The 23,515-nt window shown below is 42.6% G+C and overlaps 1 protein-coding gene across 7 annotated transcripts in view; it reads right to left on the bottom strand.

The window, feature by feature from the left end:
- Window positions 1-23,515, bottom strand: part of GSE1 (Gse1 coiled-coil protein) — a 1,171,749-nt gene that overhangs the window by 66,683 nt on the left and 1,081,551 nt on the right. For all 7 annotated transcript variants that reach the window (XM_078669590.1, XM_078669592.1, XM_078669591.1 and 4 more), the window contains 2 exons: window positions 11,781-11,980; window positions 409-590 (listed from right to left, as the gene is read on the bottom strand). In XM_078669590.1, coding sequence (XP_078525716.1) covers window positions 409-590; window positions 11,781-11,980 — 382 coding nt within the window. The remainder of the gene's footprint in view (window positions 1-408; window positions 591-11,780; window positions 11,981-23,515) is intronic.

Below are 23,515 nucleotides of genomic sequence, written 5' to 3'. Positions count from 1 at the left end.
CTGGTTCAATAAAATTCATCTTATGTGGATGAACTCAAATTCTGGCCTCCATCCCACTCTTGTGGACAAAAGTAGGACGACTACACAGTTTGGATTATTTCTGGAGTCCTTCTGGGGTTTGTAATTGATCTACGCGTATGTTTTAAAAACCGATTTAGAGAGACCACAAAGATGGCTCCTGCTTAGTTTAACATATGCATCAGATTTAATCTACAATAATTAAACCAAGAAGTACATAAAGTATAGTAGACAGTAGAGTTGTTACAACACTGATTTATAAAGGTCAACAACTGAGGTTGTGACGCCAATCTGATTCAGAAACACGAAATAAATAAAAAAAGTGATAATAAAAAATTAAAAAGGGTTGAATCAATTCCTGGCAGCCTTCTCGTTCTGGGGAAAACTTACTTCAAGGGTGGGAACCGGGAATCCTGCACGACGCTGTTCGGCGGGATTGCAAAGGAGTACGGTGAAGCCAGCAGGTGCGCGGGAACCGAAGAACCTCCCGCCTTGTCCTGTGGGAGCTGCTGCTCGGCAAGCATCCGCTCCCTGCTGCTACTGCTGCTGCTGCCTCTGGGTCCATGGTCAGGCTGCAACAGAAAGAGAAACTGATTTAGCACCCCAGCACCAAGGTAACCCACAGCCAAGATGGAGTCCAGAAAACAGTACAATGATCCAAACAGATTGAAACGTCAACTTTTTAGTTAGAGCAGCAAATATGGCACTTTTAACAAGACACTTGGTTATCAATGTTGAGAAAAACAACACCATTTACGACAAGCAAGAAAGTAACAATACTCTACAGTATTTTAGGCTACTGATAATTACTTTCACACATGGAGAAAAAAAGGCAGCAGCTTAGGGAATTCCACATTTTGAGTTAATTGCATACTAGTGTTCACCAGTCTTTACCAATGTCTGTCTTGCTTTGTCATAATTTATGAACAAATGATGACCTCCAGCAAGCCATTTCCCGTGTATCGGGGAATCAAATAGCACAAAAAATGGTTCACACAAAGCTTGTCAATCAGAAATCCCTGCAACACAAAAGAACTTGGCAGCAGACCAGGAAGAACGTTGTGGGAACTGTCTACGCGCATCCTGGTCTTCCTGAAATCATCCTTTGGCACAGGCAAGATGGTGGACCAAAGACTCCGACAGCTCTGGTGTTAGCCTTTGTAGCCCGCTCAGGCTACCCATGGCAAACAAAAAAAAAAAACAGCGCCACGAAGCCGAAGCTAGTGACAAAAGAGAATGACTGCAGCACAGGGATGGTATTGCATCAAGACTTCACAGAGTACTGCAAGGAAGTAGGAATTCATACACTCTGAGCACTTCTAAGGATTCTAACAAAAGGGTGGATTAGCATGAAGGAAAAGATGTCCGAAAAGAAACCAATGGCTTTGCTTTTCCAACCAGGGCTTGATGGTGGTACAATTCTTGCATTCTACAGTCCGCCGTGCAGGGATCATTTTGAGCAATGAGGTGTAGGAATTGAAAAGAAGGCTCGTAGCTTGTAAATGAGAGAACTTCCCAACTAGAGTATCTACAGTGTGGAATGAGTTTCAGACCACCCTGCTACGGTTTAATGCCTCCCAGGGGCAGGTTTCAACTTTCGGGTAAAGAAATTCAAAGAGTTTAACAGCGTTCAACACCAGACGCCCACAACCGAATGCCACACACTCTAAAAGTGGAGTAACTCGAGTAATTTAGAATTTGTTATTGGGGGGGTGGCAAACGAGGATGTGATGGTGGCTCTGTCCGTTAAACAAAGGAAACGAGGACAATAAATTATTATGGGGGGTGGATGTACTGGGCCAGACAGTCCACCCAAAGTGGCATCTTCAGAGCAATTGGTGGTAGAATTTGTGAACATTTAATATCCCCATCCAATACATTGATCCTCAGGGAGGGTATTGAATGGCTCAAAGACAAGTCCTAGTTGTGCGACAAAATTAATTCCCCTGGTAGAAACAATATCAGTGTTATGGGAGTTTTTGAATAGGACAGTGTACTCTGTTGGGGCCTGACACCCGACAAAAGAGTGGCTTCCAGGTCTTCCCCAAACTTCAGGCAATTCACTAAGCATCATAAAGTTGGTTTCAGTTCATTACAAAGACGTGGGCCTAAACTTTCGGCAAAGTCAGGCAGCGTACTTGGATATGAGGTTAATCGAGAGAAAATAGTGGGAGGCCAGGTTTTACAGGTATAATAGGAACTGTTACCAGAAGGCCTTGCAAGCTGTGCATAACTGCTTAAATTGGACTCTGGTGTCATTTTAATTCAAAGCAGGGGCATTGTCATCTTTGAGATTCATCCATATTTAAGTCAACCACTTCTAGATTCTTTGCCTTTTATTAATCAAAATGTATGACCCTGATAAGCCTGCAAAAAGATCTACAGTACTCGATCTTTGTTAGGACCTGACTCCGTTTACCATTAGAGGGCAAACAATTCTTAGTGGCAAAAGTTGTTATTTGTTCCACAGAGTTATTTAAGGTACGAAGACCACCTATGTGTCGGATAAGACTCCTTCAAGTCAATGTTTTTTGTGTTGGAGTTCTGGCTAAGACCAGTGAAAGAGGCTATGACGGCGAAAGGCTTGTGTTGGTGTTGGGGCCATTTCTTACAATGAATAGCCAAGTTGTCCACCCTTCAAGCACAGCAAACATCCCTTCATCCAAAGGAGTACATGCTGAGGTGCTTACTGAGGTTACTTCACAACCAGAATCCCCCTCCAGCCACACGAAGATCTAGGGATCAATGGCAAATATCCAGGATGAAGTGTGGTAGGGATTCAAGATTTGGCAAGTAGGTGCATGAAAACTGGAGTCATAGCGGTGGCAACAGGAGCCCTGAGATTCCGCACACAAAACTTTGTTCCTGCTGGGTTCGGCTGACCCGATCTGAGACGAAGGAGCAAGTACAGTCCATTATTGTGCCAGACACTTCTGGCCAATACTGCCGATGATTTATTCTCTTGACCACAGGGTGCCTGCAAACTCCTGAACTAGATACTTTCTCTAATGTTTGTACAAACGTTATGTAAGCATTTGAGGGGCAGTTCTCTTTGATTCTGCAGCACGTGCCTATGAGGTACATAAAAGCAGTTGGAGTGCACTAGGACCAAATTTTCATGACTGATATATTCGACCATATGGCAGTCAAGACATTAATAGAATCTGTTGGTGTATCCAGGATATAGGCAGCACAAAGATCAAGGCTACTGGATAATCCTCGTCTAATTCCTCGCAGAGGTTTGTTGACAAGGACTCTGCCTCTAACTTTTCTTTCTAATATTCCTGGGGTCCCCTTGTTACTCTCTTTCCGCAGTTTTCTGTAGCCGGGGTTGTTAGAAGTTGGTCTGGTGCCGGAGAGGCCCTTGGGATCTCCTGAAGGTTTCTTTAGCCGTGGAGTGGTCACTGCCTGCTTCAGTCGGGCAGATACAGATCCCTGCAGCGAGAAGGCATTCGACTGGTAAAAATACAAGGCAAGTCAGGCGAGGCATCCTTCGATGCAGCGTGCAGAGCCCAGATGGACCGAACTGCTTGAGGCGTTGTCTGTTTTAGCTGCATCCAGCACTTGGTACAGGTTCTTTAAGGCACTGCATGGAGTGAAAAACAACAAAGGAGGGGAAATTATATCTGTTGACAAAACCAGGTTCTACACCCACCAATGCAAGGCTCTCCCCACCAACCACCTCCAGGCAGGATCCAAACATGCGGCATTGCACCTATCAGCACCCCTCCGTACCCCGCCAAGATCGACATGGAGAACATGGAATATCAAATGGTAGACATGCCACTTCTTATCCTTTCGATGCAGAATATTTGATCTGGTCCGTTTAACACGAGCTTCGCCTGGCACAGATCCAACCAGCGCTCAGAAGATCTCAGTGGTACCTTTAAAAGGCTTATAAAAGCCATTCTAATGGATTTGTGAGAGCAGTGGGAGCCGCTGCCTCTCAGCGGTACCCTGGATGTGTGGCGAGGCAGAAAGGCAGTTCAGAGACGTCAAAAGAAGTCAAAATCAGAGTTCAAGCTTCGCTCGCGCACACCTCTCACCGTGTCTTTGTTTGCTCCTGTTCTTTGCTTCCTGTTGTGTCTTTTAGACTTGTGTGGCTCCTTTTAAGAGAAACCGTTTTTCACCCCACGTGGCCTAGATGGCAGCATTTATCGTTTCCGGCAAAAAAATGTTACAGGAGAGGAAGGCGCAGTAGACAGGTGGGTGGAAAAAAAACATGTATGAACAGCAGAAAGGGACGCAAACAAACTAGCAGGCGCGTGCACTAACCAGCAGGCGCGTGCACTAACCAGCAGGCGCGTGCACTAACTGGCAGGCACGCACTCAGGTGTGGTAATTTTAGCAACAAATGGTTGCCCAGAGCTCAGTACTGTCACACCAAGAACGTGCACCTCTGTTCACACACACAAACCCTCCTCCCACCTACACCCCACTTCCCAACTATCCTCATTATTTTGCACCAGGCAAATATTTGCCAATTTTAACTAAGTGAATATCTTCCTGGTGGCCCACCCTCTGTGTCGACACAGTTGAACATTGGGGGCACCTTTGCCCAGATACCCTTTCTGAATGAGAGAGAACAATATATTTCTCTGAGGCATGGTTAAATTAGGAAGCATGTTTGTAGCACTGCACCGTAATTGCATCGGCTGTGCTTAATTTAAGCCTGTGTGCTGTGCACAGCAGTCCAGTCTTAACGCAAGGGCACGCTGGCCAGTTGCCCGGGGGCCCCACCAGCATAGGGGCCCCAAGCACACCTGAATTTAACACTGATTTTCCGTTAAACATTTTTATTCCTGTGAATGGTTGTGTAGGCGGGGCCCGGTGCACTGCTTTGCCCGAGGGCCTGTAATGCGGTTAAAAGCCCTGGTGCACAGTGGTGGCTGCAGGCAGTGACGCGGGGCGCGGCTGACCTCGATTGTGCTGCAGTGGAAGCAGACACTTGCATGGCTGCACTCAATGATGGTGTGTATCTGAGAGCACCGAAAAAACCCGGGCAAGTTTAATGAAGGGCTATCCGTCTTCCTATCCCCTAGCCAGGGCATCAGCCTAAACATACAGCAGGCAGGCGGGGTGCGGGGCCTCCACTCGACCACCTCCTCCCGCCCCCCTCCCCTCAGTAAAGCCGGCTCCCTCGGCCCCCCCCCCCTCCGCCCCCGGGCTTGTGTCTGCCCAGCACTGTTGCCACAAACACGCACAGGCTTTCCTTGCGCAGTTCATCTATTAACAAGCTACATCACCCATAATTAATTGACAAAGATGGCTTAATTGACAAAGATGGCCTCCTCGGTCAGAGATGGTAATGAGAAGAAGCAGCTGTTCCCTCGCGCCTCCCGAAGCAGAGCGGTCCTCACCTCTGCGCCCTGGCGCCTGACCCCTGACCTCGCTCCAGCGCCCACAGGCGGCCCTCCCTGACCTCCTCCAGAAGGTTTTTCTTGTGATAATGATTGCAATGTACAGGGGAGGGCACCGGGAGACATCGGCGGGGTCGGGGTGAGATGGTGACGGCAGATGATGTACGGCCTTGCCTTTCACCTCCAGGGGTTGGGAGCCGCGTGCAAGAGAGGAGAGAGGAGATATTATCGGCAGCAAAAGAGTGGGAGCGGTAAAAATCCCGCAGAGAGCCCGGCGTGAGAGGTGTAGCTTGCAGCTTATTAACAAACAAATACATGTTTTTATTTACTGAAGGGCTCGAAACAGAGCAGGATGGGTACCATGGGTAGCTAAAGACAAAATGGAGAGGATGTAGCCTTACGGACCTAAGGAACCGGGTTCGAGTCTCGGCAACGACGCTCAACATCCTGTCATTCTGGGCAAATCACTTAATCTCCCTGTGTCTAACAAAAATGAACGTGTCCTTCTGTAACCAAGCTGATGCTCAAGTAAAGCGCTCTGATACCCAAAGTCTGGGGTCTACTTCGCGCTATATAAAACTCACCCCCCCCAAAAAAAAAAATTGAGAAGAATTTTTTTGAAACATCAACTAAAAGGACCATTATGTATTGGCACTTAAGTACAGGCATTATTAATCAATATGAAATTGTGGTGTTGCCGATTACCTCCACAATGTGAGACGAGTAATCGAAGAAGCGCAACTTAACAGAAGTTATTTTGGCTAGTTTGAGGGAGTACAAACAAATGTGTTTTTACCCTGTACCCAGTTTTTGACATTTATACTGCAGTCTCTGATCCCCCGCTGCTGGGTAGAGGTACCCTAAGTCTTCGGTTGTTTCGGTCAAGCATCCTGGTCTACAGATGGGTTGATGCAGGGGTTGGTGGTAGAGAAGTTACTTGGACAATACCTGCTGCTCTAACCGAGGATGGTCGCCTAGTGTCCATCCCATTAGAAATCAGGGAAAAAGGACAAAAGTGAGAACCTTCCTTGAAATGAAGAATCCAAGGTGGAATCTTGTATACATGGACCGACTTAGACAAACCTCATCTGTGCCAAGTCCACGTCCATTCACAAAGACCTATTCTCTCCATTTTGTTGGGTTCAGTATTTTTAAAGCGGGCGTTTTCCTGATGTTTTAATGCAGAAACATATGTATGGTGTAATTCGGGACAAAATACCTCACTGTCGAAGTGATGGTAGAATCAGAACACTAAATGCACTCTCGCTCGTCCCTCTCCCCACCTCCAAAAAACATAACAAATAAAAAACAGGACCGCCGGAGACTGGAATAACCAGGTGAATACCAATGACCTATTGCTGAGCGCCTGTTTCCTGCGTCCAACCACTGTCCCCGCGAAGAAGTCATTCAGCCAGAACCTATGAAGCTATTTTTATCCCTTTATTTCTGACCCCCCCCCCCCATAAATAACAGGATTACTTGTGTTCTGGAGTCAATGAGATGTAACTAATGGACCATACATCATCTGCAAATCTAGTTACAGCCTCTTTAGAGCAATCCCCTTTGGCAAGAAGAGTTTCATTCGCTGCCGAGCAGATAGATGCAGACCAGCAGTGGGGTTGGAATGCTTTGGAGGTAGGTATCAGGAAGTGAAAGCGCTTTGAAGCCGCAGGGGTTGCTTAGCATGCAGCAACAACAAGCACAGGCACCCAAGACAGCCTTCCCCTGAAACATTTCACCCAACTGAACAATTGAGAGCAACACTTGGTTTGTACAGGTCTCTTTTCACAGTGCAAGGAACTAATGACTTTTAACCATTATAATGTATTTTCTGCAATTTTGATGAATTCTCAAGCTGAATGTTCAATGCTGTCCCGGTTGAATCTTACTGACAGCAAACAGAAAGTCATGGGTGGGATGTGTGAACTAATTTCGAGCCCTAGTAATAACTCTGGCCAGGATGGAACCACAGTAGATTTCAGGCAATACCCTATTAGGCTTTTCCTGCCATTCAACACAGTGAAAACCTACCTCAAAATGTAAGTTTCAAATTAAATAGGTATTAGAAAACCTGCAGGCTCCTCAAGTTCTTAAGCTTTCTATATCTGGAAACAGACGAAATATAGTAGGAAATATTAAAAAAAATAATACAAAAAAAGTTTGATTTTGGAGGTGCACTTTCATATATTCTGAAACTACTTTATCTCTAGATTGAACTATTGTTACAGGTAAGTAACGTTTTTCGTCATTGACTTATCTTCTCTGTTTTCATACAAGAAAATGATTAGACTAAAAAGTAGTTAAAGACCATGGAAAGGATGGCCTTAAAGAATAAAGGAACCACAGGAAAATGTATTAATGCCTACTTGGGAAGAATATTTGGAATGAACCCTCGAATAGGCTTCCAAACAGTGCCCTATGATTGTACTGACCCCAGTGGCCATTGATGTATTTAAGTTTCAAAATCTCCCTCGGGATTCAGAAAAGTTCAGCAGTGAAGGGCTCTGTCAATACTTTACAAATGATTGCAAACACTACAAAAATCACTGGGAGGAACATATTCGGGTACTATTCTCACTTAAATAGCGAGAGGAACATTAAACTAGAAATATACACAAAGGACTCTGTAGACCACCCTCTACTACTCCACACTACCATGTAGTTTAGTAATGGAGGCAAGATAAGCCCAGATGGCTTCAGGTTCCAAAAATAAAAACGCCTTACCCTTCTCACAGACCCTCAACTGGGTTTAGGTTCAGGAGCTTAGCCACCATTTTCCTCTCCCGTTTGTCGCCAAGCTCTAAAAGCACTGTGCCTAGGACCATCTGTTTACCCTCTGTGCTCTTGAATTGCCAGCCGCTGGTCTCTTACCATCGACACATGATTATCGGCTAGGTCTCTCAGGACAATCTGCTGTAGGAAGAACTGGACCATCAAATGGAGGTCACTCCCCTCCTCAGAAATAGTAAGACCCAGAATTCGATAAAAGTTTGGTGGCCTTAATCTCGCTTCTCAGCATTTTGCATTTTATTCTCTGGATACCCCTTGGAAAAGAAGGCACAGTTGTGAAATCACTGGTCATTCTGAGCGGCATCTCCCAGTTTCATGATATTGCCCTCCATGACAGTCATCTTCATCTGGACAGCCATATGGTCATTTTCCATTGCGGCCAGCTACCTCTCAATATCCTCAAGTGCCTATATCAGAGAGAAAAATCTTCATTCTATTCTATAAGGCCCAGATCTCTGTACTGGGGTGAATGTATGACATTGTTCTGCATTCTGTCCATCAACTGTTGTTTTTGCATTTGTCACCCCGAGTGGGACGGATATGCTCAGACTTGAGTCCCGTGCTCTGCATGCCATCGGAATCAAGCTATCCAGGCTGATGAGGGCTGAAAGCCCGAAACCGGTCCTTGGATGCTTGTTTCCAGTCCAGGGAGGACCTGGCTTGGCAGTTCGGGCTGGACTGTTCCCATGGGGCACAGGGTCAAGACTGATTTGCATATGGCTGGGTTCAAACTGGAATCGCATGGTGAGCAAAAAAACGATGGATTTAGGCCCAGAGCTCTGTACTGGGGTGAATGTATGATATTGTTCTGCATTCTGTCCATCAACTGTTGTTTTTGCATTTATTCTCCTATAAGACCCCAGCAGATCCCACAATATTTCCATAATGAGAGCCTCTCCCCTCAGTTTCTGCCTTAATCTGGGTCTCTGGGCAGGATTACCGAGATGGAAGCAAAAAAAAAAACATGTCCCCTTTGTTGTTGTTCTTCTCTATTTATTGTCTCTGGCTAGAATTAGATTTCCTGTCTAGGTGTGAGGGTGCTAAACTCACTGTGTGCCAGTTGCCAAGCATCTTGGAGGCGGGAGCTCTTCTGGGTGCTTCCAAGCACTGCCTTATACCCTCCTTAGCAGCCACTCCCTTTGTTGTGCCTCTGTGTAGCTCTGCATTTGTCACCACCCCATAACTGCCAGTTCTCTCTGGAGATCACAGAAACATTCTCGGCGTGTAGCAAGCAGCATCTGGAGCTACTTATCTTCAATGAAAAACATTCTGAGCTATTGATATTATTAGTGTTATAATTGTGACCATATCCGACCAGACTACATTATTAGCCACCCTGTGCAAGATTACCAGGAGTAGTAGCATGAATACATCAGGCAGAATTGCCAGCAGTAATGTAAAAAGCATTAGAAAGCAATAGATCTCGCATTTTTTTGAGTTAGAGCTACTGGCATAGCTCAACAGCTACCGGACAGAAATTGCCACTTTGCAGGATGGCCTGAAAGCCGAAAACAATGTGATAGCCTACAAAATAAAAAGGCAGTCAGGATGAAAAGGAGGAACAACGGATGGACGTATTGGGATGGCCAATGCAAGCTAACAATGAGTGAAATCGCCTGGGCGTGACCCAAGCACGCAAAGGCGGGAGAATCAGACCCAATGCACCAATAAAAACCCATATTTCTATAATGGCACAACGACGAAAAAATGGCAATTCATGGACATGCCAAAAGCTGATGGAGGATATAACAACAGGTCTTGCAGACAGACATCGCATGTGCGCTGCATAGGCTCAACCTTAACAGGCTTTGTTACTGTGGAATGCCTCTACATGGGTAACAGATATCAGCCATAGATGCAATGCCTCTGACACCAAAGTAATAATATTAGTAATAAGTCTCACCCAATGCCCCATGTCTTATCACTAAAATATCAGCTTTAAATATATTTTGGGAATTCAACCCTTTTTCTCCAAACATCAGCTTATAAGTTCTGAAAAATACACGCCTTTCAATTTTGGTACACATATATTAATTTAGCCAAGCAAAACCCAATTTAGTAGGCTGGGCAGCACACAGGAGAGCTACTCACAGGTAGCTGGAGGGCTTCTCGTTGGAGAACCCTTTCACATACAAAGCAAACACATTTATGTCATGCTTTGGTACTGAAACAGTTCTTTCTTAAAAATCAGCAGTCCGCTCTCCCTTTCTGATTATATTCTCAATCTTGTTCCACCCATCTTTCTTTTTTGCAATATGTTTGCATTATCATAGGTTGCTTTTTATCCGAACCAGTCCTCTCATCTTAAGATTTCCCTTAAGTTCTCTTCACAGTCATTTTCTGCTTCCGGTCAGTTTTTTTTTAAATTCCGTTTTATTTATTTTGCTATTCGGAAATTGATAAGTATCTTTTTTCCCCCGCTATTTCTGTTGTACATTGTTTTTCTCCTAATGGTAGTCAGTAAGCCATAGCTCCCATCTTCCAGAGATTACTTCCTTTTGATGTTATTGCCCTTATTTGATACTTGTGCTTTTAGATTTTGTTTTCCACTCTTTCATTGTGCGTGTTTTCCTTTAGTTTTCTTTTCTTTGTCCTTTTGTTTTTTCGACCCTGTTTAGTGATTTGGTTTGATTCATATTTTCAAGCTTTTTTCAATGTAGCTTTCTCGTCCTATGTCCTATTTAGGAGTCTCCAGACTTTTTGGAATTATTTTTCATTCTATTTTTCAACAGATATGCAATGCTTGTTTGTTATCTTTCGCAGCTGAGATTTTGTTAACAAATTTTTGAGCTTTACTTCTATTTTTTTTGGGTTAATTTCTGTTTCCATTTTATCATTATCAGAAAAGTTTTTTTAAAAGAACATTGGTCCATATAAACAACAAATATAATAATTAAGATAATTATTACATCATTTCTCACAAGTGTTTTTGCTTTTTATTGTGCCCTATTGATTACAACCTTTTACCATAAAGATTTTACATTTTTTGCTCTTTATGTTTATTTTTCCCCTTTATTTCACTTTTAGTTTAACTTATTGCTTTTTATTGTGCATTTGAATTATCTTAAGTACAGTCTAATTTCTACATTTTATGTCACTTTTATATTGTGCAATTTTTTATATACATCTTACTTTTTCCCACTACCCTAAAAGCAGATGATCATAGAATATTCAATATGATCTGCTGTAGAGCTATCTGGTTATGTGCTACCATTAAAACAGCAATTAAAACCATTGAATTACTGATCCCTCAAGCATGAATGGCTACAACTAATCTTTACACCATGCACTTAGAAGACTTTATACACATATGACACATCAATAGTAGACTGCCTATCCAACCAGTTGAGTAGAACAGGAGACATTCCCCAAGCATTACTTGTATTAACATGTTTTATAGCGTAGGTAGTGGAGCATTCATTGCATGATACACAGGAAAGTGTTATTTAAAGTGCAGACACAATGCGGTTCATTGTCACGTCACCAAAGCCAATTTTTAGAATTGCAACTGAAGTTTTAAGCCAAACATTGATCTTAACCGCCATATCTACAACAAAAATATCTCTAGAATCATTTTAAGCACGTGTGGGCTGAAAAGCAGCGTTAACTCACCTGTCTGCCATCACTTCTCCAGACACCATTGACTGTTTTCGTGGGTGCAATGGTCACTACAGGAGGGGTGCTTGGCACACTGTGCCCTCCTGGTGGGACAATGATTGGGCCCATTGGTCCTCGCTTGGGTGTGCTTGCGGGAGAGCTGTGGTTGGTGGCTGGTGAGGAAACTGGGGAAGACTCGTTGCTTATGGAAGATCCTGCAAAAAAAACAAAAACAGCTAATTAGTTGCAGGCAAGGTTTGGTCTGTGAAGCACACAGTTCAATTATTTCATTTTCTGGCCTGCCTACTAGGCGTAGGTGAAGCAGGGGCAATTCTATATTACAATTGCTGCATATTTCTCCTGCTGATAATTTTGGGCATCTTAAACAATAAGGGCTGCACTATTAAAGGGTCTTCAAATGACAAAGTAATCTATACCGCTCTCCCAGTTCTGCAACATCAACAATAAGGATTCCCTTTGTTGATGAAATCTTCTAGGGTTGTTTAACCCACTGTGACATCTTTCACTTGAGGACTTCCTGGTCCCATCTGCTTTGGCCTTACAGATGCCACATTGCAAACCTTTCTCTTTCTCTCAGGAGGAGCATTGTGTGAGCTCAAATACTCTGAAAAACTACAGGACTGAGTTCAAATCACAAAAAAATCCAAAAGGACAGGCGGGTGGGAATGGTCAATTCATTTCCTCTTAGACTTCTCGAAAAATATCACGATTAGCATAAACCCATCTGCGTCTGCAATGATGCCACTCTCCAGAGACTTTTGTGACATTTGCATGGAAAAAATACAAAGAGCTAAAATGGAAAGCATTGCAAATGGAACATAAAACAAAATCAGGTGCCAGAGCTAAAAGGTTTATAATCAAGGACTCCTAATACGCAATTTATTTGGAAAACTGCTGTTAATGGGTAAATTCAAATGCACATTAAGACAATTTAAGAAAAACAGTATATACGGAGCGGTGGTGGAAAACGATAGAATAACCAAACTTGTACTGCGAAACCTTTCTTTACAAACATTTTAATAAATTCGGAAGATCTAGAACCTATTTTAAAAAAGAAAACAAGATTCTAGGAAGATACATCCAATGCAAATAATTTGAATGGAGGTAAAAAGTCCTACATTTACTGTTTAAGGACAGTATGAATACAAAAACAACAGGTTCAAAACCACCGCAGCCGTGTAGAGTTAATGGGAGGTGAAAGAAGTACACGGTGGAGGGAGCAAGAAACCATACAATTCCAGTGAGTGATGAACATTTAATAAAATTATGTCCCAGTATGTAATCAGTGGAAGTATAAAGCTCATCCAATCAGAAAGAGTGTAAAGCTGCTATGCTTTAGGCGACAGATAAACACAAGAGACGGTAGGAAGGCCATCAAATAAGAATTTAACAAATTAGATTAACAAGGAAGCCCACCAATCACAAGCAAGGGGTCTGACTGAAAGCCCTCTCTAAATGCATTGGTATTGTACACAATAGGTCTTTCGACAGCAGGCCGCTAAAGTGGTCTGTAGGACAGAGACCGAAAAACAAAGTAAAATTCAGACTTGTCACCACATTGTCATTCAACAGTCACTGAAGCAACCACAACATGTGGCTCAAGTCATAACCTAACCAATGAAAGGACACTCATAACATATGCTACTCTACCTAGAACACTACTTAATGGCAACCAACAGCTTCTCTTTGTCTACTTTCACTCATACAGCTATCGGGGCTGTCCCACAGCCCCAGTCTGCGAATGGGGCTCGGTGGAGCAAACAAGGAGACTGTGCTTTCTATATAATGCAGGTCCAGGTGTACACATTATGCATTAAGGAATCATGTATACTTGTGCCAACAATTGGACTATGAAAAAAGCAAGCTGATCTCTACACCAAACACAATTTCACAACATTTAAGCCTGGATCCACCACAGTCCTCTTGCCTTAAGTAAATCCAGAACCATGCAGAAACACACTCTTCTGACAGATGACAGTGCTCCGAGGACATACCATCGGCACATGTGCAATATTCAAAAACTAATAACTGTGTATAAAATCCAGTACCTGAGGCTGGGAACCTCACTTTTCTGCTACAAATCTAAAACAAATGTTCAGCACAAAGAGCGGTATAGAGCAGTGGTCCGTAACCTGTGGTCTGGGATCACCTGGGGGTCAGAAAAGCCCACCCGGGGTCGGCAACTGCTTTGAAAATTTAATATTATCAGATTAATAAAGAGTATACAAATCAAGAAGCAAAATGTAAAATTTAACATTTTGAAACATTCTGTAAATGAGAAGGAATTCGAAATTGGAGGTTAAAAATTAAGTTTAATTTTCTCAGATTGTATTGTGGGAACAGCGTGAGTGCTTGAAACACATTTTAGAATGAACCATGAGTGACCGCGATTGAATTTAGAAAAGCTAGACCTTACCATTAAAATTAGTTCTTATATTTGTTTGTGAATGAAATAAAAGATTGTATCATTTGTGCAGTTGTTTGACGAAGGCTTATTTTTGTATTTTTGTGTGTGTTGTTTTGCGATAAAATAATCGTAAATGCTGAGGCCAGGATCCACGGATTCCAGTGGGAGTCCTCATTAGTCAAAAGGTTAAGAATCAGTGGTATAGATATATAACATTACCAAGTGCCGCCTTCCCCTCAATCTAAAACTTCGCCAAATAAACTGATGACACATGCAAAACAACCCTGAAATCTTTTTTGAAACAGCCTGCCAGTTAATGATGTCACACTAGGTCTCACAACCCCAGCACACGTCATCAAACAAAGAAACATTCTAGAATGCATGCGGTCAGTGATGCAGGACTAGGCAAAGAGGTATTTTCTTCGTCCTGCACATGGATAAACTTAGGACTCTTGTTCTTAGCGCTTCTAGTGCATCATCTTTTTACACATTTTTACATACTTCTCCCCGTCCGAGAGATAAAACTAAGATAGAATTGGCATGGGAAAATGACCTGGGGACTTCCTGGACGATAGACTTTTGGAATAAAATTTGGCTCAAAATTCATAAGTCTTCGAGGGCGGCTAACACTACACAGACGCTCTTTTTTTATTTAAAACCGACTCCTACTGTCTCCACTCACACTCCATACCAGTCATGCCCATATCCGAGATTTATGTTGGTCCTGTTCGTCACCACAGGCAGGCCTTTTTCACATGCTTTTTACATGTAATCCTGTTGAGAATTTTTGGACCCAAGTATGGACTCAAATAAATTCCATCTTCAACACTACTCACCCTCACACATATTTTCTCAGGTAGTTTAGCCCCCATTTGGGATACCTGTGAATTTGATGTTAAAATCATAGATTTACTGTTAGCAGTGGCCTTTCAACAACTTACCAAAAATTGGAAGGACTTTACTAAACTATCATTTCAGGCGTGGTGGTATGCAGTATGTTATAATCATAGGCTTGACACATCTTTTGTATAACCACTACACATGGCACCCAAGCGTCTTACTTTATGGTCACCTGTCACGCTCTTTATTGACACAAGCGCAAGTTGCGGTTTGCATTTGCCTCCTTCACAACAAGAAGTGGCTAAACCTCCATGACATTGTCTTAAGTTATTAATATATATTCTATTTTAGCTTTTCCCTTTATTATATTTTTTCTATTGTATTTGAAAAATTTCTTATATGATGCAGTCTTTTTTGGCATGTTGCCATTGCTCTCTTCTTGCATGATATTATGTAATGCTTCTTACTTTGAACCATACTTGTTCTAGTGGTTACATAATTACTATACTAGACATCATTTGTCAATCATATATAGGTTGATTCCATTTTATTTGTACTGTTGACGTATTACTTCTAATAAATTCTCTTTTGAACTTAAAAAAAAAAAAGAGGTATTTTCTCTTCTCCGCGCTGGACGGCCCCTTTAAGAGAAATAAGTGGTAAAGGAAATAAAGCAAACGGTGCAAACTAAATGTCAGACTCTGGAGAGAAGCAGAGGACGGCTTTCTGGACCTGCGGACCAAGGCCTCGGAAGCGATTTAACCCACTGAGCTCAATTTAAAGACACCCCCACTAAGCGGGCAAACAAACGCAGCTCCAGCGGCTAATGGAAGTGACCTTTTGATAGACACTGTCCTCCTGCAGAGACACTCCATCAGAGGGTCGCCACGGCAGGCCAGCCTTCGGCATGTGTTTACAGCTGCCTTTTGAGTTTTACATTGTAATGTTGAACAAGGACGGGTCACATGGCAACCAATTTGAAAACTGCGATGCTCAATTGTACATCAAGGCTAAAATATGGGCACATAAAATGATTACACCTGGGCCCAAGATGATCAAATATTGTGCCAATTTACTTTGAGGAACAAGGGGGACAGAGCGCCATACTAGGGATAAAATAATGCACAATAAATAGGATTACAGTTTTCCTTCTCAATCATGAAATTATTACTGATGTTCATAACCTTCAACATAATTCTCCCAAAATGCCGCAATCTGGAGTATTAATGATCTATTCCAGGTGGCATTTTTTGTGTTCTAAAATAAAATGTTATTTGGAATGGCAAGAAGTGCTTTAAAGAGAAGGAAGGTGGATTGGGTGTAGGAGGTATTTGTATGTTAAATGTAACATATATGAGGAGGAGACTTGCGAACAAAGGCTAGAAAATCAAGTTCATCAGCTGCAAGGTGGCTGGGTAATGTTGGCGCACACCTCCGTGTACCCAGATTAGATCACAACAATATCTTGCAAAATGTGGTGCTCTAGGAGAAAAGAAGAACATCAAAACAAACTTTGAGAAACTAAATAGTTCCACAATTACAAATGCCTCCGAGCACGCACAAGTGTGTATAAATCAACAGTAGAATCAACTATTATTATTGTGTTCTTTTATTTCAGTCTCTTCGCGAGATCCACGCCCCTTGAAACCCAGAAGCGGGCGATCAAAGGAACCATAACGGATTTAATGAGCCATTTGCAGTTTCACTGTACTGGCCATGTGTACTTACTCGTGCATGGTTTAATTGAACTGATATACAAGTGGTTGCACTGCAAAAATCTACAGCAGGGATGCTCCTCTGATTAGGTTGTCTGCCACCTTCATGGCATGCAATTGCTGCTAATGTATGGGTGTATGTATGTATTTCAGAGAGCACTTGATTCAAATTCATGACCAGACACTAACGTAGCTTCAACATTCCATCGCTTTTTTCACTTGACACAGGGAGATCCGCAAGTTTAGGATAAATCAGGTATCACATGGAAATCGACACATCTACCCGAGTCTATTTCTACTCCAGACAAACCATGTTGTGTCTGCAGATTCATCACCCCAGTCTCGAAGAGTAAAACCAAACAACCATTGCAGCCTCACGCTGCCAATCATATACGGCTCCGGTTGTATCACATAACCAATGATGCTGCTGTGATGAGGTAGTGTCAGAAAAGAGGGCATGTTGCAAACAATGCCTAAATCCGGTGCAAGGTAGCCGGAGATATGGGAGGGAGGGTAACAAGAAGGTGTACTTCTTTGAGTAACAAATATTGACCAAGTTCTTCTATGTGCACTACTCCAGAGGAGAAGATCAGGCTGTTTATTTAATTCTGTTGGGAGGGCTGGGGCTTATGGACTTATAGAGCGGCACCCAACAACCCTAGTTACTTGTGCACAATACTGCAACTTTAGAATTCCTGGAGTCCACGGTAAACCATCACTAGTTCAATACTACTGATGGGAGAAGTTCTTTCTCAGCCCCAGAAACAGAGTCAACAAGTTGGTCTTCTGAAGAACTTAAAGTACACGAATGAAAACCAACACATTTTGGATTTTTTTCAGTTGCAATGTGAATGCAAATTACACTTTGAAAGATTGCATACGCACTTGTTGCATTACCTAGAGGATTACTTGGACTACAAAGGTGGTCCAAATAATCGCACAGTCACATACTTGACAGTATCTCCTTTTGAAGGATGGATGTGCATGAATTATTGTGGTTGTCATATTTCCAAATAATAGTGTAAAATGCATAGCAATGCAGTTCACTTGATAAAATCCTAATCACCTCTAGTGTCAGGAATTTAAGATTGTCTCTTTCTGGACAACTCCTGATCCCACTCCAGCACGTTAAACATCATTGCTTGTGTCTAAGAGTAGTGATGTAATGCCTAAGGGTCCCTGAGAAGAAGCACTTCCCCCGGGTGACCCCGCACAATGTAAAGCTTGCATCATTTCAAGTGCTGATACAGTGCAATCAACTCACAAATGTCATCTGCTCCTGCCCATTCACAACCGGTATGCAGGGATGCCTGTATCCAGTTGTTCTACAATTTGCATAACCGGCCTACGAACAGCAGCTGCACCAATTACTGTATGGTTGACTGTTCCCTCTAAAGACAGCTCTACTACCAGCATTTAGACACAGTCGGCTGTGGCGGCATTCCCACCAGTGCTCACAAACACACCAAGAGGACACATCAGAGACACACCGGTCAACAACATGTACCACCGAAGTCCTATATTCTCATCAAGACTTGACGAGTCAACAGAAATATAAAATTGTAAATACTTCCTCTCCTTCCTGTCCCTCTCCAAAAAGGGAGTAAATAGGCTGTTCCCAGCTGGGCCAGAGGACAACCCAACCACACCTGAGGATCAAGAGTTACAGAAGAACGTCAGACCTAGGGTATAGCCTACGCATCTAAATGGACTCAAAAACATTGTTCAGTACTTCTCAATGTCTGGTCGTCCTTTATACACCAGGGCTCCTAAGTGAACTGGGCAAAAGAGAACCATATACCTTTACAAACCCACATATCCAAACCATTCCATGCAAGTTAGCTTAAACATTCCACATCCACATGTGCACAGCTGTGCATTCAGCCTAGTCAACAATCCCAGAACCTTGATGGTTGCGGAGACTTTAAAAGCACAAATGACCATAGGAATGGCGGAAGAGCTTGCTACAACTGCTGGGAGCATTACAAAAAATCAATATCCTGCTCTTTATGCACACACGTATATGTCAAAAACTATTTAGGAATTACTAGCACTACATTGTGTATTTTAAAGAAAATGCTACTTTATTCATTAACACTCATGAAAATTGAAAGAAGTGGTTGTAGAGCAGTCAAGAAAAAAGCATGGTGGGAAGGATGCCAGATGCAAGTACCTGTGTGCAGCCTGCATCTCACTGGCCCTGTGCTTCCACTGTCAACTCCCTTTCAATCATACGAAGTCGATGTGAGCAACAAGTTAGCTTGTGACTGCATACCCAGTATTCCGAAATGCTGCAATACTCCGGCAGAGTATACCATATCACATACCCAGATGCACAGGCAAGTACACATGTAGGTCTCTATATAACCCGATAAGCAAAGTACCATAGCATCACTCACAGCATAACGCCTCACATGACCGATGAACGTGCAAGTTTATCGCTTTGGTCTAAGTATCATTCCTACTCTGAAGTATCATAATAGTCTGTCTAAGCATACTTTATCGCATACCTTTGTGTAAATGTCTGGTCTCTGTATAACCAGATATTCTAAATTACCACAGCAATTACTCAGAGTACCGCGTTGCATACCTGGTGTACATGCAAGAATATACCATTGGTCTCTGTATATCATTCCTACTCCGAAGAATCGTAGTATTCTGGCAGAGCGTACTGGATTTTATACCTAGATGTGCACAACTATGGTCTCTTTGTAACCTGCAACTATTAAACAGCTGCAAGGTAAAACAATGGCGATATATAAAAAAAGCGAACATACATACACAAATATTACTAAACAAAAACGGTTGAACATTGAATACATAGTTGCTTTTCCATTACGTACCCAAGACAGATGCAAGGGTCCTTGTGCCTCCAAAGCCATACCAGCAGACAAGAGAGTAATTTGGTGAATAATTCAGTCTTCCTGCATTAACTGTTACTTAAATTTCTAGGTAAATCTGTGGCTGCTGGATGCACCTTATGACCGTCTTGAGTGTGGCACTGCGTTCCACCGCTCCAGAACAAGGCAGGGTGGATGGAGATTGCAACAAACGAACGTGGGTCGTGAGAAAATGCTGACCAAGCTCATTCTAGGAGCTAAGCAGAAAATAAAGGCAGACCAGAGGATCACATCAGTCACAACGAAGAGGCGCTCTTCAATGGTCCAGGCATGCTCATCACGGAAGATCTCCACTCCGCCCTGTTTACTGGATTCCCAACCACACGTCTGCTGGCACCAAGCAGGGAAATTCCAAGCAAAACTACAACCATGAAGACGCCTGCGGTCTCACTTCCTGGTCTCAAAAATACCTCTCATTTCGCAATTAAAAATTATATTTTGACTTTGACAGAAAGTGGCTGGAATTTTGAGTGGTCTACTTAAAATAAAAAAGCGTTGCAGAAACACTGCAGAAAAGATGCATTCTCCACTATCCCTCAACCCTTTAAATAAAATTCGTCTGCTCGCTAGAAATCCAACAACATTTCACTACTTGAAGTCACATGGCAGACTCTGAACTTTATGCTCCCAGTATGAAACAGGGCAAGTGGAAACAAATATCTTGGAATCCTAATACAAAAGACATTGTTCTTTTTTTTTAAAGAATTTAAGTTTTTTATTGCTCGACCTGCCTTTAGGACAAACTAGAACAAAAGGAATTCTGTATGTGTGAACATCTCTCACGCAGAGATACAGAAACCATCAATAGCACATACAGTCAATCAAATTTATATAGTTTGATAACAATACAAAAATGGTCTGGTTGGCTATCACTCTAGGGCTAGTATATACTGGATATGTTCGCTAAAGGTGGCCTAGCAAAAAAGATATTGTTCTAAGCCGCATTAAAATCATTTTAGGGAGCAGCGTTTGGGTTTATTAGAAATACTGAATTAGACTCAATGATATATACTTTGGTAGCTCAGTTGTAGGTTCAACAAGCACACAGATTTAACAGTGGTCACATAGCAAACTGAAGACAATCGGCAGGGAAAAGAGTACTAGCAGCAGGGCCCTAGTCGCTGCCTGCTCAGGAAGAGATGTCCATATGGTAATGCTAAACAAAATGCCAGTTGGTAGCGTATATGGCGCCCCTATATCTCACCTAGAAGGGGCAAGCTTGTGGAAAGTTACAAATTCTACCATGCCTCTCATGGAACGACCAATAACATTTGGGAGGAGGAACCGGGAAAAAGCAGGTCCTACGATTGGCCCAGGCGTAGCTGTAGGCCTTTCTTTTACGTGGGAACTTTCACATTTGCCTCTTATAAGATTAATCATTAAGTCAAGGGTTTCATTCAACACAATGGAAGCAACAGCCAGAACTAACCAGGAAAGATTCAACAGACTTCTAGAAAATGGTAATCAATTCACTATATAAAAATGTATTTATTTCAGTATGTATGGCCAATTGGTACATATAGCCTTAATGAAATACTGTATCAGGTACACAAAAATGAAATGATGAAGAGATTTTCAATAAAATCTAAGCCTACAATGCTAGTGATATCAAAATGTTAGATATAAGTTCATAGTAACTAGCTGGACTCCACTCTTGTTATCAGAACTATCATTGCCCAGTTTAATTTTTTCTGCTTTTATTCCAGAGCTATGAGTTAGCCTGGATGACAAGCAGCGCTTCATAAAACTCCCAAATGAATAAATACATAAATAAACAGAATGCATACATTCAAAAATTGTGTGAACTATGGGATAAGCCGAGGAAATCGACCCTCTCTACAAGACCCTGACACTGGACCAACTCCATGAAGCTTAAGTCAAAACCAGACACTCCAACTCCTAGATCCGTGTGAAAGTGGGAGAATAATAAACACAAGAGTTACTCCAGCTGGAACACTGGGCACTGTAAGCACAAGAGGATTCCGTGGCTGGGGTGCCTGTGGCGCCATCTGCGAGCCAGACAGATTTGGAGAAAGGTGTAATTACACATCATATTCTCATACCAACTGCAAAATTAAATTCTCAAAACCCGAATATAGCACTTATGAAAGGAAACAAAATAATCACTAACATGATTAGAATACTAAAGGCTTAAATTCTCTGCAAGTATGCTTGTTTTTGGTATTGACAGGCTATAATGCAATAATAACAATAAATATGGCGAGAGTAGCACGTTATAGAAGAAAATAAAATTTTAAAAAAGAGGGTAGGTTATGTTATATATGCAATAGGGCTTGTAAGTAAAGCCTTCCTAGTGCATGTGCCCTTTAAATGCTTCCACCAAGATGTCAAAGCGGTCACGTGTGCAACAATACAGGCCCTCCAGCAAGCAACTGTATTCATAACGTTCTCCAAAATTCCAGGGAAAAAGAGGGTCCCTTTCAGCGATAAAAGCACAAGTAACCGAGGCTTGCAGTGCGACTAACCTGCTCATCTAAGCCAAGAGTTTGCATTGAATCGCCAAACACTGCTACGGGTCAGAGGGAGTATATGCCCCCCTGCACCATCTACGATTAACATTACAGGCCTGATCCATTGAACAAACCTAGGGGGTAAGGAGAAGTTCATTTAATTTCTGCACAGGCTCCAGGAACCTTATACAAAGGTGTCGTCACTAATAGAATATCTCGCTTTTGGCTGGGGAGTGGGGAGCAACAAGTGAAATCGTTTGCTTCTAAGCAAAAAGGAGAAAAAAATGTCACAACTCTATGGCACTCATCAGGAGACCATACTCTCATTTCAGACAGAGCTGCAAAATAAGCTCTTTCCTCTCCACGGACTTCGCTCGATCATCTCTGGAAGAGCTAGTGTCAGAGATTTGGGTCGAACATGTGGAGTTCGGTAGAGTTCTGAAAAGGAGATTCCCCAACGACGAGCTTTTCGGGTAAGAATCAGCCGACCCACCAAAACCATCTTATCAGTATCTGTTAGGAGGACTTTTACCATTAGATTCTGGACCCAACCGATAGCCGCTGGTGGTAAGACTTAGGCAAAGCACCCATTTCTGTAATGCAAAGATTGTGACTAATGCAGTTAAGGATACTGGAATAAGTGGGTTTTCAGACTGTTCCTAGTATTTCACTGTGGGAGGCCCTCCGCCACATCTTTGGAGCTAGTAAAAACGTGCACAGGAGGTAAATGTAAACTACACACCAATTGCAAGAGATCCTTCATCTAAGCAGTCTAGTATTAATAGAGATTACAGCTGGCCAGATGTGTACGATATCCATTAATGAAACGAGGAAGAAACAAATGAAATAAATGTCTTGCCCCCGACCGTGCCTTGGGGTGGGTTTATCCATTTATCTTTATGGAGATTTAAAGGGGGCAGACAGGTACCCTCCCAAAAAAAGCCTCTTGGTGCCAAGAGCTCTGCGAGACAAGAAAACCACAAGCAATACGGTATCAGTTGCTGAAGCAGCGTACATTCACAAAGCCAGGTTTTTAACATTTTCCTAAACTTAAAGAAGATTCTCTTCATCTCTGATGGGTTGAGAGAGTTTGTTACATAGGTTAGCTCCAAGGATTCGAACACATTTTTCACCACACAGGCACGGTTAAACCTAGGTTACACCAGGAATCTGCACAAGAACAAACATTCAAGCAAGCCGGGCTGAAGACGGCTGAAATGCCAGAAACCGGTCCTCGGAAGCTTGTTTCCGGTCCAGGGAAGGCATGGCTTGGCAGTTCGGGCTGGACTGTTCCCATGAGGCACAGGGTCAGACTGATTTGCATATAGCCATGTCTGAACTGGGGTGGCAGAGTGGGCTAAAGAACGGTGATAGATTAAACCCAGATCTTTTGACT

The sequence above is a fragment of the Lissotriton helveticus genome, chromosome 12 (genome assembly GCF_964261635.1).
Source record: "Lissotriton helveticus chromosome 12, aLisHel1.1, whole genome shotgun sequence".
Taxonomy (NCBI): Eukaryota; Metazoa; Chordata; class Amphibia; order Caudata; family Salamandridae; genus Lissotriton; species Lissotriton helveticus.
The sequence above is the reverse complement of the archived record's forward strand: the minus strand, read 5'-3'. Positions and strand labels throughout refer to the sequence as shown.